A 17,592-nucleotide genomic window follows, 5' to 3' on the forward strand; every position below is an offset into this window, starting at 1 on the left:
ATATCCCAAAACTCTTAAAAGAGATTTCCAATGATCTGAACTTGGATTATTTGTATATCGACTCAACATGCTTTCCGCATATGCTATATCTGGTCTTGTACAATTCATAACATACATTAAACTTCCTATTATACGAGAGTACTCCAATTGAGATATACTATCACTCGTATTTGAAGAACATTGATGGCTAGCATCCAAAGGTGTCTCTACAACTTTTATATCATATTTCTTGAATTTTTCAAGAATTTTTTCTATATAATGTGATTGAGAAAGTGCAATCCATCAGATGTTCTATGCATCTTGATTCCCAAGATAACATCTGCGATACCCATGTCTTTCATCTCTAACTTTCTAGTCAATATTTGTCTTGTAGCAAATATAATTTCTTTATTGCTACCAATTATTAACATATCATCAACATACAATTACGAACTCTGTTTGAGTTCCTTTAACATAGACACATTTGTCACATTCCTTGATTTTGAAGCCATTTGTTATCATAACATGGTCAAACTTTTCAGGCCATTCCTTGGGCACCTATTTCAAATCATAAAGAGATTTGACCAGTTTGCATACTTTCTTCTCTTGTCTAGGAACAACAAAACCATCTGGTTGTTCCATATATATTTCTTCCTCTAATTCACCATTTAAGAAAGTCGTTTTTACATCCATTTGATGTATTTCAAGGTTGTATAAAGCTGATAAGGCTATTAATATGCGAATAGAAGTAATTCTAGTGACGGGTGAATATGTATCAAAATAATCCAACCCTTCTTTTTTGTTTATAGTCTTTGGCTACAAGACGAGCTTTATACTTATCAATTGTTCCATCTGCTTTCATCTTCCTTTTAAAAATTCGTTTACAACCCAATGGTTTAGAACTAGGAGGAAGATCAACCAATTCCTATGTATGGTTTTGCATAATGGAATCAATTTCACTTTGTATAGCCTCTTTCCAATATGGTGCTTCTAGAGAAGAAATTGCTTCAACAAATGTTTGAGGTCCATTTTCCAACAAATATGTTAGAAAATCTGGCCCAAAAGTTTTTTCAACTCTTGTTATCTTACTACGTCTCGGCTGTTGAACCTTATCCAAAGTTTATCGATTAGACGATGATTCACGTGTCATTTTCCTTATATTCGACTCATTTTTCATATTATAAGGAAACACATTTTCAAAGAATGATGCACTCCTTGACTCAATAATTGTATTTGCATGTATGTCAACCCTCACAGGTTAGAATTAAAAAAAATGAAAGGTAAAATAATTTCAAAACATATACTAAACCAAATATTCTTATTTTAATTGTTATTTAGTTTACAATTAAAAAATATTTCATCATATTGTTTAGTTAGGGTTGATATAAGATATTGAGTGTAGAAGATAAGTCATAAAAATATGATTGGAATTATATACTTTTAAGTTAAATATAAATAAATTTGACACTAGATTTGGATCTCCAACTTTAAGAAAAGAGTAGATTATATTTATGTGGGCGAAAAATGAACTCTGATATCAATCTTTTAATACCTAAACTAACCATAATCATAGTAGTGTTCTAATACTCTAACTAAATTTATAATTATTTTTTAATAAGCACATTATTAATTTATTATAAGTTTGATCTCTAAACTTTATGGATTGAATCCATTAAGTCATGTTACTTAAAAAAAAAAATCTAACAAGTTTCAAAACCGTATATTGTATCTACTTGGTCTTTGTATAAAAAAAGAAAAAAATTCAGATATATCATTCCCTTTAATTTTGTATTCAATAGGTTATAATTAATAACGCCAAAGTTTAACATTTAACATGTGTCACCATGTTTATCATTTAAAGATTACACAACTAGTTGATACCAAGCTAATTCAATATTTGGTGCTAACATTGAAACTAATTTAGAAATAAAATAAAAGTTTATGAAATCATTAAAAATATTGAATTAAACTGAACATAGTTTAATTGATTAAGACACACATCTTTGACCAAAAGGTGGCGACCACCCCCAAATATTAAAAAAAAAAAGTGAATCTTATATGAAATGGGCCCAAAGCCCAAATAAAATTTTGGTATGGGCTGTAGGCCCAAATAGAGGTGTAGGCTTGATATTTGGGCCGTTTGGCAGAGTTAAAACCTTGTAAACCTCCGGGCTAGAGATGACCTGAATCGCTGGTTGATTCTCGACGATGGAGTCGCTTCACCACCGCCTTCATGCTTCTCCATTTCTTTCCTTCAGCCACCGCCTTCCGTCGTTCTCCAACCCCATTTCTTCCCTCTCCTTCCGTACTCCGCCGCCGTCTCCGCTACGTTCTCCCTCGTCTTTCAGGTCGTTGTCTGTTACAGCCTCATTCTCCCCGTCGACCTCCGACGCGTTTCACCAAACCCCTCGGAACGCTAAATCTTCAGTTTCCGAGACCTGGAATGCCGGTTTTCTGAGAACCGCTTGCATCTCCATTGCCGCTGCTGCATTCTTCTTCCTCCGGTTCGACCATCGGCACGCAGTTGCTGTCCCAGTGGCTCCGGAGACGACGGAGTCTACCGAGGAATCAATTGCATATGAAGAAAATGAGAGCGTTGTGGAAGAGCAACCCAAGGATGATTCCAATGATGTTGAAGCCCTTCGATCCCTCGTTGAGGCGAATGTGAAGTCCGGTAAACTCCCCGAAGCAGTTGATGCCCTAAATCGTCTGATCGAACTTGAGCCCAATGACCGTGAGTTGCCGGTGCTGAGAGCCAATTTACATAGCTGTATGGGGGAGCTTGAATTGGCGAAAAATGAATTCGAGGAGATTTTAGCGGAAGACCCATTGCGTGTTGAGGCCTACCATGGGCTTGCAATGGTGTCGGAGCAATTGAACGACAATTCATTGAAGGAAGTTTCCAAAAGAATCGAAGAGGCAATAGAGAAATGCAAGAAGCAGGACAGCAAGTCAGATATCAGGGATTTCAAGCTTTTGGTTGCGCAAATTAAGGTAATGGAGGGAAGTTATTATGATGCATTGAAAGCTTATCAAGAACTTGTGAGGGAGGAGCCGAGGGATTTTAGGCCATATCTGTGTCAGGGAATTATATATACTCTGCTACGGAAGAATGATGAGGCTGAGAAACAATTTGATAAATTTAGGAGACTTGTTCCAAAGAACCACCCTTACAAGGAGTACTTTGATCAAAACATGTTTGCAACAAAGGTTTTTTCTCAGAAATTAGAGGAGGGAGCTGGCTTGAAGAGCTGAGAAGAGTGCTTACCTGCTGCTTCTGTATGAGTTATCTTCTCACTCTTCTCTGCTGTTTTGAATAGATTCATTTTGTTAGTTATTAGTGGTTTGGCATTCACTAGGTTGGTGTTATATATCTAAATTTTGTCTGAATTTTTATTAATGATTGTCTGAATCTTTCAATTGAGTCTCATGTGGAGAATACTGATTATACTTATGTTCAGCATTCCTGAAAGTCTCAGAGAAACTGTGTTTCTTTCATTTCTTCATGCAAATATTCTTTCTCTAAACACACATCAAATAGAAACATGGTCATAGGTTTTCGATGGCTTCTCAAATTTTGATGGCTTCCGCCCCTGGGATAGCCCTTGGGATATTTGGGGGAGTTCTCCAAGGTCTTAGGGTTCAAGTTCAAACTTCGATGGAAAGTTTAATAAGTGAAAATATTTGAGGTCTCCTGGAGCTAGCATTGAGCCCGTGAAGTCTCTCCATAGAGTAGTGGGTGGTGACTGATGGCTGATATCACGAATATCATTCTTTTTTATGGCATCCTATCCCTAAAATTTGTAAACTTTCTGATACATAACCATGTCTTTTGTTTTAACCAACCATGAGTTGGTCTATTTGTTAGGTCAAAGAGAGCATGTTGTCAGTCTGAATGTCTCAAAGGTTCTGAATTCAAATCGATGGTGACATTCTCATTTACGATAATAAGTATCTAACGAGTTTTTATCCTAAGTATTGTAGGATCAAGCAGTTGTTGGTTATCCTGCCCAAAAATGCTCACTATATGGTATATGCATACAATAGAAAGTTTAGTGATCTTTGAAATTTGCAGTATTAGGTAGTTGTTTATGGGATTAATTGAGGTCTTTGAGTGTGCTTCTATAGATATGCGTATATATATATGATATCTACTTTATAATGGTGGGGAATTCTAAAAAATATGATCAAATACCTTGCTTCAAAGGATGGTGTGACCTCATATATGGAGGGAAATAAATCAGAGTTTTTGAGGGCATTGAAGTTTTGTTTTTTTTTTTTGTTTTTTAATTCTTTAAGACTTGAGGTGCAGCCTACTACTTCCTTGTAGTACTTAAAAAGTTATTTTGTAATTACGGTTTATACATGATTCTTCAAGATTGGAAAGCTCTGATTCATTAGTTCTTTTGTTGGGGGCTCATCCCCTGCACCTAGGGTGTTCTTTTGTTCTTCTGTTAATAAATATTTCATCTCTTGTGTGACCTACAAAGAGTTTAAACTGGCCCATGTTTTTTGTGCACGTCCATATTCCACCCAGTCCAAAATTATTATTAGGATGGAATAAAACCTGTTCCATGAGTACCATTTTGTTGATTAATGCTTTTCATGTATTTTTGTGTTTGAGATTGTTTCATATCAGGCCTGGCCCCTTGGAGAAATCTGTATTACTATGCATTATTTTTGGATTTTTATGTCTAACATTCAGATTCTCTCTTTAAGGTTCATGGTTCATAACCAAGTGGGATTGTCATAAATGACTGCTAAAAAGATTGAACTGAGGTAGAAGTTGAACAATGAATGAAGTCTAAGTGGTGATTACTCTATAAGCGTAGATGGAAGACTGGTTGGAGGTCTAATGATAGGAGCTTGGTTGATTAGGGAAGAGAGTAAAATGGGAAGAACAACATATCCAAGTGAATATTTGTTGTTAGGGAATTTTGATGCTTGGGAATTAAGGATGTTTAAGAATTTGGATGTATGAGAATAAAGTTCATAGCTATCGTAAATGATCTTGCTTAATCTTAATTTTCTTTGTTCAATGAAGAAGGTAAGATTAAGATATGTTAAGATAATATTTGTTGTTTCCCATCATATTTCTATTATAATTGAGGATTGATGGTTCATTCTTAGTTAGGGTAGGGAGGTAGGTTAGGTAAGTTTCCATGAAGAGAGAAGTCCATTTGATCCTCTAGATATGGATTTTAAATTTCTAGAAGCTTTTTAATTATATAATAATCTTTAGACCCTTGTAGGGATGTTATGGATTTTAATTCTAGAAGCTTATTTATTTATTTATTTTTATTTTTTAACAACGTATCAGGGTGGTGATTTGGACTCATGACCGTTTGGTCGGAGATAAGTGTCTTAATTAGTTGAGTTACATTCAGGTTCATCTTACAAACCTAACAATCCTCCCCTCGAACAAAGTATCATCGAGCCTCCCCTCAAATAGTCACTCATCCGTCTTACTTTTGGGCACAACGAGAGCTTGTTCTTATCCAATGCTTCTTGATAGAGCACACTAACGGATTATACCATGACTACATTTTTTAGACTCACCACTTCTTTGTTTGGCACTCGAGGATTTCAACGATATAGTTAAGTTTAGGTCATGACTCTGATATCACTCGTTAAGGACAATGGTACTCCAGGTATATCGAGTATATTTACAATGGTATGATATTATTCACTTCGAGACTAGAAGTTTTTTATTATATATAATATATAATAATCTTAAGACACGTATGGCTCTATATAATTTGAAAGCAAATCTTTCTAATAGAGTTAGGTTTAGTTTTGTTAAAAAAAAAATGGGGCAACGACCTTGCACGTGTAAACAGATGGACGGGCAAGGGGCGACAGGGTTCTAAAAAAGATTGGTGGAGAGACAACCTATTTAAAGTATAATATTTTTTAAAATAGAAAAATTATATTTAAAAAATTATATTTTTTTATAATATAGAAAAAAGTCCTAAAAAATAAGGAGTTTTTACTTATAATTTTGTAAGATAAAATAAAGATTAATTTATTCTTACATTCTTAGGCTCCGATGGAGAATGGTTTACTCACAACGATTTTCCATCACATCCAAGTTTATAAAGTAGATATTTTAAAACTATAAATTTATAAAAGGAATATTATAATTTATTTTATTCCATAGTCTTTTTTTAGTATCAGATTAGAAAAAAAATTATAATCTTAGATACGTGGGTTTATACAATTGTTAGTTGGTTGAGATTGATTTTCCTTTTTTTTTAATAAAAAAAAAGAAATAAAAATTGGAATGTACTAGATCATAAATTATATGATATGATGTGTCCATTTTGCCCTTAGACATTTCAATAGTTCTCTAAGTAATTTTTGGATTAGAAGATAAAGTTTCCTAATACAATAATAAAGGAGCACTTTAAAAAGGTAAACCTTTTTTTTTTTTTTTTTTTTTTTGGATTTGCCACCATCCTATCTTTAATCATTTGATCAAAATTTCCATTATCTGTATGTGCTTGACCATCACAGTCAATGTACATTTTCAGTTCTTTTACTTCAACTATTATGTCAATTTCGTAACTACACAAAATTTTTTTTTATTATAGTTGTTATCCTTTAAAGAAAGCTTATTGTCGTCACTATTTTATTGAATTGCTAATATAAATTAGATGCAACAAATTATTTATAGATATGGTAGATGAGCTACATAATAATATAATATGATATTTTATTCTACGATGTGGAAGTTAGACAAATTATCCATAGATTTATATTTTAAGACATTATTTTGGTCGAAAGGCGAAAATAAAAAATATTATATGTTATTTTTCCTTAATAGTAGAATTTAGTATGTTGTTCCCCTTAACGATAGAAACATTTTGTAAGCTTTTAACAAAGGAAAAAAAATTCATAACAATGAAATTGAAATAAAGGTTAAAGAAAAACATCTTGTAAGAATTTAATCGTTTAGCCTAAAATAATTATAAATAATATTAGTAAATCTCCAAAACCATTTTTAAACCTTTAATTTAAAAAAAAAAAAGAAGTAAACTTGTAAATAGGTTGCTTGTAGGAAGAAACTTTGTTAATCAAGCGGGATGTTTTAATGTTGGATCTTACTAATATTTAATTAAATCTAAAAAAACATGATTTAACTTTTATACCATTACATAACTCAAATTTGAGCCATAAAGAATTTGAGAATGAAAAAAACCTTCTTAAATAGTCTTATATGTATTCTTATGGCATCAATTACGGAAGTAAACTGGAAAACTAGCTAAAATATACCTACATAATGTGTATTTTTAGAGTCACGTTACAAATAAAGAATACAACATTATAATGTGAGATGAGAAATTCGAATCTTTTAACGTTTGTCGTTGAATGTTTTGGTTGACAAAGAAAAGAAAGCTAAAACCATACTTTTGATAAAAAGACGATAATATTAGCCTACTTGAATTATGTTTCCGTCAACCAAAAATTGTGTTTTAATAGATGAATTAATTTGAATGTATAATTTAGACATTTATTGTACATTTGTTAAGTTTGAATTTTTCTCCACTTATTGAAAGGTGGTAATAATTGAAAGGTAATAATGATAGATGAGTCAACATATAGCTTTTACTGACTCTTTAATGGGTGGTGAGGTGAAGTTATGTTAGGTTTTTTTCTTTTTTTTTTTTTTACAGTAATAAAAATTTTTTTAGTACAATATGTGGGATGTCGGACTCACAACCTCATGATTGGAGGTATATGTCAATTACGGTTGAGCTAGACTCGCTTTAATTTTTGGACAACAATAACTTGTTTCATGCGGAAATGAAAATAAAAATAATTAAAAAAGAATCTTAATATTCTTTGTGATGGAGAGGTGGTTGCTAATTTCATGCCATTTTCATTCTTCCAAAGCAAGCAAACATTGGTATAAAAACTAGTGCCTCTCTCTCTCTCTCAAGTCTCAACATGTATATTTAATCATATCAAATTGACAATATTTTATTCTAACATTAATTAATTTTCCTATGGTTTTGGCCTAGATTTTGTTTTTTTCTTGTCTCTCGTCAAAATAATATATTTTTTCTTTAATTATACACATTTTTTAGGCTGTGCAATAGACGGGTAAGATTGTATATAGTATTGTAGTGGCGATGGAAGTTTAGTGACATTATATTGCTGATTATGATTTTCTAACAGTTTTGTAAAATTTTCTAAAGTTTTCATTCAAATTGACTTATATTATTGAAGATAACCCAAATTTGATTCTATAAAAAGTTGGAGTCTTATGTAGCAAAGAATATTTAGAAATTTTCATTGTCTATTAGATAAGTGATCATGACTCTCGTGTGGATTTGTAAAATCTATAAACTATATCATTCTGTTAAACATCATTATTTTACCTTCTAACAAAATTAAGAATATATAAAGTTTATTATCGAATCACAAGTTATAGAATGATATAATTTACCGATCTATTAACTGTTTAAGAGTTCACACGATGCTTAAAACATAAGCATGATTCAAAAAAATAGACAGAATTGCAAGGGTTTCATTTGAAATAATCTCTTAAACAACCTAATTATGGATTTTGGTTGGATGAAATAAAAATGATGCCATTTTGGACTATCTAAATTTGACCTAAAAAACTTAGTTCTACATTGTTTAATTAGGCAAAGATCAACAATCTTGAATTTGACAAGATCCAATTCCCCTAATATCATAAGTTATTATATGCTTATAGCCATGATTAACCCAAAAAAAAAAAAAAAACAAGTGGGATTTAAACTAATTATTGTTGTTAGATATCTTTGCTTAATTTGCAAACATGAACCTACTCAATCAAGTGCTGCTCCAATTACAATTAGCCATAATTGATGGCTTTATCCTTCAATGGAGGATGTGAGTTCTCTCTCTCTTCCATTTTGATTTTTCTTTTATTTTTCTCACAATTTCTCAGGTAAATATAAAACTATTATTAGTATAAATTTATCTAAGATATTTTTTAGTACAATAAACTGATTTCAAAAAATATTATTAGTATTTGAGCTACGTTGAGTTTCAAAAACTTACCTAAGATTTGAATAGGTAAAAAAAAATAATACATTTTAAAATATAAAAATAATAATTTTTTCCCTCAACAAAAGTTAAAATAATAAATATTTAAATATTACTTTCCTATCTCTATTTTTCACTTTGATTCATTTTGGTTTCTATGTTTTTAAAATGTTCATTTTGGTTCCCGTACTTTTAAGTGACCATTTTGTTTCCTTCATTTTCATTTTTATCTCATGTATTCCAATCACAATTTTTAAACATGACGGTTCACTCACAAAATTTCTTCAAATATATTCATAAAATTGTATTAAATAGTTTCAATGGTTTACAAAATTTATGTTAAACATTTTCAAATAGAGATCAAAATGGTTATTTTGAAAACGTACAAAGATGAAAACGGACGTTTTGAAAGTATAGAGACTAAAGTGAATAAAAATTGAAAATATAGGAATGATCAAAACAGACATTTTAAAAGTATATTGACGAAACTTAATCAAAGTTGAAAGTTAATAAACTAGTATTTAAATAAAAGAATAAAAATAAAAATGAGTGAAGCTAAGAGACAAAATAAGAACATGGCTATCCTTAAGATGAGCCCTCCCTCCCCAAGTAGCAAAATGCATCCAAATTCAAATACTTCATTGTCCTCTTCCACTCCAATTTTTAATATAAGATTCTATTACTATTTAAATGCAAAAGTCCAAACAAGCCCTCCAATACAAACAATAATACACACACCATTTTTTTGTCTAGCTAGGTTGATCACATAGTCCAAGAAAGAAGACCTAAAATATATATATATATATATATATATACACATTTCGTAGAGATCAAAATAATAAAGTCTTATCCATTTAAGATTCAAACCCTCTATTTATATTGGATTAATAAAAAAAAAACTCAACAGTAATTGACATACATCTCCAGTTAAAATATTGTGAGTGCATCTACGTAATCTACTAAAAAAGAATTAATAAAAGAATAAATAAAAATATAAAATTATTTAAGTGGAAGTTTGAGCTTCAAATTATCCACCTCCATATTTATTGTATTTGAAAAAATAAGATAAATAAGAAATTAAATAAATGAAAGTTAGAAATTTAAATAAATTATAAAAAAATCGCTTGTAATTTGTAAAGTTTTTGACACGTGGAATATACGATGTACGAGTTGCCCGCGAAGATGGGTGACCTGGTTGGTATATGGGTCCTTTTGAAAGTTCAAAATATAAATTCCGCCTCCTCTTTCTCTCTCCTCACGCGGCCTGTTTCTCTCTCTACTACTCACACCATTTTCACCGCTCCCACTCCTTCGGCAGTTGCAACGGATCCGTATTCAATGCCCCCGCCCTTCTCTCTCTCTCTCTGAGCCAAAAACCAAAAAGATTCTCTCTCATCTCTCTGCACCATCTTCATCTTGTTCTGATATTTTACTTTTTTATTATATTCCAGTTACTCAGTGAAAGCTACAAAAATTTGAATCTAGGGGCTACTTAGCTTCTTGTCCGTGATTTTCTGCTCTTTTCGCCGTTTTCTCCGCCGGATGCTTTCTTTTTCCCTGCATTTTCCATCTCCAGCTTCACTCTGCTGTTCCTGAGCAGCCATGGAGAAGATTCGCCACAAGAGGTACAAGATCGCCAGTATTGTTGATCGGAGCTCCGGTGAAAGGTTTTCTCCGGTTAAGCGAGCTATACGATCAGGTCAGTTTCTTTTCTTTTCTTTTAGCTTCTGGATTTGTGCTGCTTCCTGTTTGGCTGCTCGACAAACTTTGGGAAATAGGAGAGAAGAATTTGCGTGTTTCTGTTTTCTTTTTTTTTGGAATACTTTACGTGGTCAATGAGGGCTAGAAATTTATCTTTACTTTGTTAGCGGTACTGTGTTCTGTTTACCTGCTAAGTGGTGAGTATCCTTCTGTTTGGTTGCCAAGAAAGAGAGCAGAAATGAACAAATTAGATTCAAACTTGATGGTACAAATGAGCTTTAGTTGTTAAATTTGGCTCGGTTTGTTTTTCTTCTTTAGTCTTCAAGATTTATAGTTGTGAACTAAGTGAAGTATGATATCATCAAATCGTTCCATGAATGAAGAACCGGAATATGACGGAAACTCACTTTTTCGTTGTTGTGGAGTAAATATGATGCAATTTCTTGGTCCTGATCTAGGTTACCGCCGTAGTTCCGTTAAAGAAAAATTTGCAGTTGCTTTATGGCTTTCAATAATGGTATGTGTATGATCTGTGCTCTTCATAATGATTTCAGTTTCTTTCGGTTTGGCGTTTTCCAATTATGTCTTGTATCTTTCAAGAACGCGAGTCCTCTTTTTCTTTTTCTTTCTTTCTTCTGTTGGCTAGTTCGACACGCCTGTATGTTTTTGTTATATAAATACAATTTTTCCAAATAAAATTTAATTTCTACTCTTAACTTCCGCTTAAATCACAATAGTTGTTTTTAACAGCCAACTGGGCAGTAGGTCCTGGTTGTTTCTGTTATTGAAAATTTTTGTTCAAGTTTGAACTTCGCAACGTCTGCTACAGAATTCGTACCCTAAAGTTTTAGGATTAACTTTCAGGAAATAGAAAGAATGAGAAACAGAGAAATTTACCAACGCTGGCCTCTGATTCAAGCTCGTGCAGCAGTGGTGCTACAGAAGAAGACTCGGTATGCAAGTTCTATTCATGTCATTGAGCGTATATTTATTTCATATAAGTTATGTTCATCTATGATTTACCTCTCTTTTCTAGCTCATTATGATTTTTTTTCCATTTTTGAAAATATCAAGGAGATGTAAATAATTATGGTGCTAAAATGAAATTGTCATTGCAGTTCACTCTCGAGCTGGGGTGGAGGTCTTCTAAAGACTCTTTTGGAGCTCCAGTGAAGAAACTATTAGCAGATGAAATGTCCAAAGAGACTGAAATAAAAAAGAGGTCGCCTAACGTAATCGCCAAATTGATGGGTCTTGATGGCATGCCACCTCCAAGGACTGCTTATAATCAACAGAAATGTCCATCAGAGGACCATTCACAGAGGTATATATCAAAGGAGAAGGTGGAAAGGAAGGGCTCATATTGTGATGTTCAGATGACTAGGAGAAGCTCAAAGGAGCAACAAGAATTTAAGGACGTCTTTGAGGTCTTGGAAACGTCAAAAACACAGCAAAGTAGAAACTCAGATCAAGGAACTCCAAAATTTGAGGTGACTGGATCAGAAATGGCATTCATTCGGCAGAAGTTCATGGATGCTAAGCGCTTATCATCTGATGAGAAGTTACATGATTCAAGGGAATTTCATGATGCACTTAATGCGTTAGAGTCAAACCGAGATCTTCTCCTGAAATTTCTACATCAACCAGGTTCATTGTTTGCTAGGCATCTGAATGATTTGCAAGATGATGGCTCCTATTCCGGTCGAGATTGCTTAACTTCTCTGGAGTCATTGGACAATAGGAAGTGTGATTACCCTGTGTTTCGGGGCAATTCAGAAAGGGGAACTCCTAAAAAGAATAGTAGTAAATCGAATTACAACCGCCGGGGTGGTCCTTCCAGCCACTCTGACAGTTCTTTTTCCGGTCATTCTTCAAAGTCTTCACCAATTTTAGAAAGAAAAAACGAACTAGAACATCTCCCCACGAGAATTGTTGTTCTCAAACCAAATATTGGGAAAGTGCAAAATGCTAGAAATATTATCTACCCATCGCATTCTTTTCCAGAATGTTCAGATACTGGAGAATTCAGAACTGTTGAAAGGAGAGCCAAAAAGGAATTGAGGGGAAAGAAAGAATCTCTAGATAAAGTACTGTTTTCAAGGCAGATTTACAAAGAATCCACTGATGAACAAACCAGGCAGATTAGACATGGATTTAGTACGCCTCCCATGAATTTAACATGCTCTGGTTTTCAAGGATATGCAGGGGATGAGAGTTCTTGCAGCTTGTCCGGAAATGAATCTGCAGAAGAACCAATGGTGAGGACTGTTGATTTAAAAGGTTCCTCCAGCTTGAATGTGGGATATCCGCGATCATCTTCTCGTCATAAAGAGTCATCTATCAGTAGGGAGGCAAAGAAGAGGCTTACTGCTAGGTGGAGATCCTCTCGAAACTCCGAGGATAAGGGAGTTGTTAGTAGAGGCAGCAGTCTGGCTGACATGCTTGCTGCACATTTGGATGCACGAGTTACAGAGGAAGGATTCACAGATAAATTCTCTAATGATGAACAACCTGGTAGGGAAGTTGAACCTTTAGGTATAAGCAGCAATGATGGCTGGAAGGATGACTGTAGCCACTTAACCAGGCCAAGATCTCTTCCTTCTTCATCAAATGGCTTTGGAAGTTCTAAAACTGTGCATCTATCTAAGGGTACCAACAAGCATCTAATCTCCAAAGAGAGTAAACGGGAAAATAATAAGGCTGTAAAAAATAATTTTGATCAGAGGGAATGTCTACCATGCCAGAAATCAAAATCCAGTAAGATAGCACAAGAGTGTTCGCTGCCTTCATCCAGGCAAAGTAATGACATGTTACTACAAATCCAAGTAAACCCGGATAGCTTGAACACGCACTCCCTTGACGATCGCTCATCTAAAATGACTTCTACGGAGTTTGAGGCATCATGTTCTAATGTCGATGACAGAAGTCGAATTTCTCGAAGTGTTGAGGATGTTAGACATGCCTCCTACACAATAACATTTCCTGAAACACCTGATGAGTTGCAGTTGGAGTCAGCAGATTGCATGTCAGCAATTGGAAATTCCTGTATTGATGACCGAGACAATACAGTACACGAGGTTCGTCTTTATTTCTGCAGCTGATCTTTGATGCTTTATTTCTCTAGTCTCTTTTTTCATTTGATAAAACGTTAAATTCTAAGTAAATGGCGATTTTTCAGGAAGGACCATCTGTAGAAAGTCCAGCGCCGTCGCACAAATCTGTGGCTGCGCTTGAATCTCCAGCTAGCTCGAAGGAGGCTGATCAGCCAAGCCCAGTTTCAGTTCTGGAACCTGCTTTTGGAGATGATATTTCATCATGTTCTGAATGTTTTGAGAGCGTCAGCGCTGACCTCCAAGGTAGTTGCTAGCTATGTACATTGTAATAATTGGTCCATTTTACAAATATATTATTGCATTAAAATTTGATCCAGTTGGGTAAGCGAGTTAAATCATTCATCTTGAATTTTACAATATGATGATATTCTGGGGATTTTCGTTGCTGGTTATCATCACCCAGAACCGCAAATATCCTGATCCTGAGAAATTTGATTTCACCAATAATCTTCATTTCTCTGCAACAATTCCTTTGAATCCTTTCTTCTAACATAATTTTTCCCTCGGTCTTGGTTGCAGGCCTTCGAATGCAGCTTCACCGACTCAAGTTCGAATCCGAAGCATTCACCGACGGACCCATGCTCATATCCAGCGACGAAGACGCAGCAGAAGCATCTGCTGGGCTCTGCGATGAGAAAAAGAATGGTCTTTGCAGAGCAATAGATAGCTGGGAATTCTCTTATTTACTCGACATCTTGACCAATTCGGGCCTTAATGATGCCAATCCAGGGACGCTAATAGCAACACTGTTCTCATCCGACTGCCCTATCAATCCAAAGATTTTCGAGCAGCTTGAAAAAAACCAGAGCTGGCGCTGCCCTTCCTCCACAACACGGTCCGACCGGAGGCTGCTGTTTGACCGCATAAACTCGGGACTCCTGGCGATGAGCCGGCAGTTGAGCGACCCGCACCCGTGGGTGAGGCCTGTAAAAACACAGATTGCTGCGACCAAGTGGATGAAGAAAAATGAGCTACAAAACAGACTCTGTAAGTTTCTCGACACCCAATTAGTTAGATATGATGTAGTAGAGGAGTCAGAGTGGCAGGATTTAGGGGATGAAATTGATGTGATAGGTAACGAAATTGAAAGGTTGATGATAGATGAGCTTTTAGCTGAAGTAGTCACCATGTGATATAGAGGAGTTGTGTTTTTTTTCTTAGGTCATGAAAATGTGTAAATGAAATGTTGAGTTAACCACTCATTTCGTAAGAAGATTCAAATAAATGAATCAGTGACCTTGCCTCTCTCTCTCTCAGGGTTTTAGCAAGAAAAGATGGTCATGAAATCATACAAACAGTCTCTAGAAGCTTTTTTTTTTTTTAAACAATATATTAAACCAAAAGGGCAAAACACCCTACGGGCAAGGACCGAGGAGGCCCCCTCCTAGAAAGTTACTGTATTACAGCTTGCCAATCATGAAAAAGTAAAGCTAAATCTCCGATGAGTAAGGCACCCTGAGGAGGCCGTGGTAATTTGTACATTTTCCTAAAAAGTTATAAAAGGGGATAAAAATATCTAGCTCCAAAGGACCTTGACTTTTCTTTTTAGAGTACTGCCCCGGACAATTTCAAGAAGCCAATCATTCACCAAACAGGAAAGAGAGCAAATGAGTGTTGAGGTGAAAGTAAACGGAAGGCACAAATGATCAATTTTCTCCTCGTTCCTAAGATAGAGAGAACAGACCGGGGAGAGAGCATCCAATTTTAAAGTTTTTTTCTACCACCGTTCATGAGTGCTGAGGCTTCTATACGTCAGACTCATAAATTTTTTTTACCTTATTTTAAGAAAATATCAAAACAAAAATTATTTATCTCCTTCAGACTTTCTACCTATTCTTTCAATTAACCAATAATTACTTTCATCAAATGCCTAATTTTGAAGGGAAGGAGGAGAATGCCTCAACTCCAAGATAAGTGTTGAAGAGAACTGGGGGTCATTTTCTTGTTTTAATAAGAATGTGAGGTGTGCATTTTATTCTTAAATAATTTGTATGTTTCATTTTTTAGAACAAATTAAATAATTGTTGGAAAAACTAATTAAATAAACTGCCCTGATTTTATATATTTACAGTGGTTCAAAGATTTGAACTGAAATGTAAACTTTAAATCAATATTTCCCTGTGGTCCCAAAACTTTTTAATTCCATAATTCAAACATTACAATTTTTGTCACCTATAAATAAGTTATTAATGATTTGATTGAGTTTTATTATTATTTTTTAGTTTAATATAAAAATGAGGATACATGTTTTAATAAGTTGAACTATGCTTAGATTGATTATATTCGAATTAGCTTGCTTAATTATGAATCGACAATAAAATATTTAAAATCAGCAAACACCCTCGTATCACATACATTTTTTAAATATCTAAATAAATTAAATGAAGTTTCACTTTAGAATAAATAACTAAAATGAGTACACGAGACAAACAAAAATCTAGGTTAAATAAAATATTTGATCCCTGTACAAAGTAACAATTTAGTTACTGAACCTCAGTTTGTAACGATTTAGTCCATGTACTTTTCCTAAAGTAACAATTTAGTCCCTAGACTTTAACTTGTAAAGATTTAGTCCATATAGTTTAAAATTTGCAACAATTTTAAGTGTCAAATTTTATCATGTAACAATTTAATCTTTTTAATTCATAAGCATATTTGGTTCTTCTTTAGTTTATCAATCTATACATATAAGAAAATTAACAAAAAAAAAATTTAACGATAAAGACTAAATCGTTACCAACTTTAAGTTACAAGGACTAAATTGTTACATATTAAAGTTCAATGATTAAATTGTTACAAATTTGAAACTACAGAGATTAAATTATTACAAACTAAAATTTAGAGACTAAATTATTAGCTTAGTAAAAGTACAGGGACTAAAAGTGTTTTTTAATAAAAAAAATTAATAGGATTCCTTCTCCCACATGTTATTTTTATTAAAAGTGTAATGAATTTTGGGTCGGATTGATTTTTGGTCAAAACATAGATATAGGTTAAAAAAAAAAAGAATAGTAAAAATTCTTTGTTTCAAGGTTGATGGCTTTTTGAGAGCAAGCAAGGCATGATAACGAAGGTGGGCCCCAAATTCCTTTTTTGTTTCCCAAGCTTCCATATTTGGACGGCTTATGTCACTCCACGTGGACTCCCGATTACGTCGCCATCAATTCCAACGGTGCTTTTGTCGTCATTTAATTCATTATAAACCTATCAAGTATATAGCCATCCAATATGGGCTTCTTTTCGACTCCTAAGTCATAATTAAATATCAATTTTTTATTTCATGAACGTTTGAGTTGGTTAAACTTTGACTTCATATTAATATTCACAAAACTAATTAATAACGTGAGGAATAACCTATATGTCTTATAAATTTTGTTATGTTTCTTAATTTTTTCGACGTGCAATCTTTAATATAATATAATTTTTCTAAATAAATTTTCTTAGGATATTACCTGACAAATTCATAGGTAGATATTTGAATTTATATCTCAAAAGAAAGAGTAGATATGTCTTAGCCACAAAGTTCATTGGATAGGTTAAATAATAAATATAGTCATTAATTTTAGTAGTTATTTATTTAATCATCAACTTTGAATCGTTATTTAATGTAATTTCTATTGTCAACTAATTAATGATATAATATGTAGGTTGAATTAACATTGACTTATTTAGTATGACGTAGGAGACAAATAGTCAAAAAAAAAATAGTTGAACAAAATAGTGTGTGATTATACGATATATTTTCTTTTCAAGACAGCTT

The 17,592-nt window shown here is 33.5% G+C and overlaps 2 protein-coding genes across 2 annotated transcripts; both read left to right on the forward strand.

The window, feature by feature from the left end:
- The first annotated feature begins 2,141 nt into the window (after positions 1 to 2,141).
- LOC111013737 (protein SLOW GREEN 1, chloroplastic) lies at positions 2,142 to 5,051 on the forward strand. The gene is made up of 2 exons (XM_022288259.2): positions 2,142 to 3,258; positions 4,699 to 5,051. The coding sequence occupies exon 1, from the start codon at positions 2,188 to 2,190 to the stop codon at positions 3,232 to 3,234; it is 1,047 nt and encodes a 348-aa protein (XP_022143951.1). The 5' UTR covers positions 2,142 to 2,187; the 3' UTR covers positions 3,235 to 3,258; positions 4,699 to 5,051.
- Positions 5,052 to 10,254: 5,203 nt separating this feature from the next.
- On the forward strand, positions 10,255 to 15,081 carry TRM19 (afadin). The gene is made up of 5 exons (XM_022288246.2): positions 10,255 to 10,717; positions 11,584 to 11,672; positions 11,838 to 13,796; positions 13,898 to 14,075; positions 14,352 to 15,081. Exons 1-5 carry the CDS (start codon positions 10,621 to 10,623, stop codon positions 14,963 to 14,965), a joined length of 2,937 nt encoding a protein of 978 aa, XP_022143938.1. The 5' UTR covers positions 10,255 to 10,620; the 3' UTR covers positions 14,966 to 15,081.
- The last annotated feature ends 2,511 nt before the right edge of the window (positions 15,082 to 17,592 follow it).

The sequence above is a fragment of the Momordica charantia genome (genome assembly GCF_013281855.1).
Source record: "Momordica charantia cultivar OHB3-1 chromosome 1 unlocalized genomic scaffold, Mcharantia_2.0 BLBB01000001.1, whole genome shotgun sequence".
NCBI lineage: Eukaryota > Viridiplantae > Streptophyta > Magnoliopsida > Cucurbitales > Cucurbitaceae > Momordica > Momordica charantia.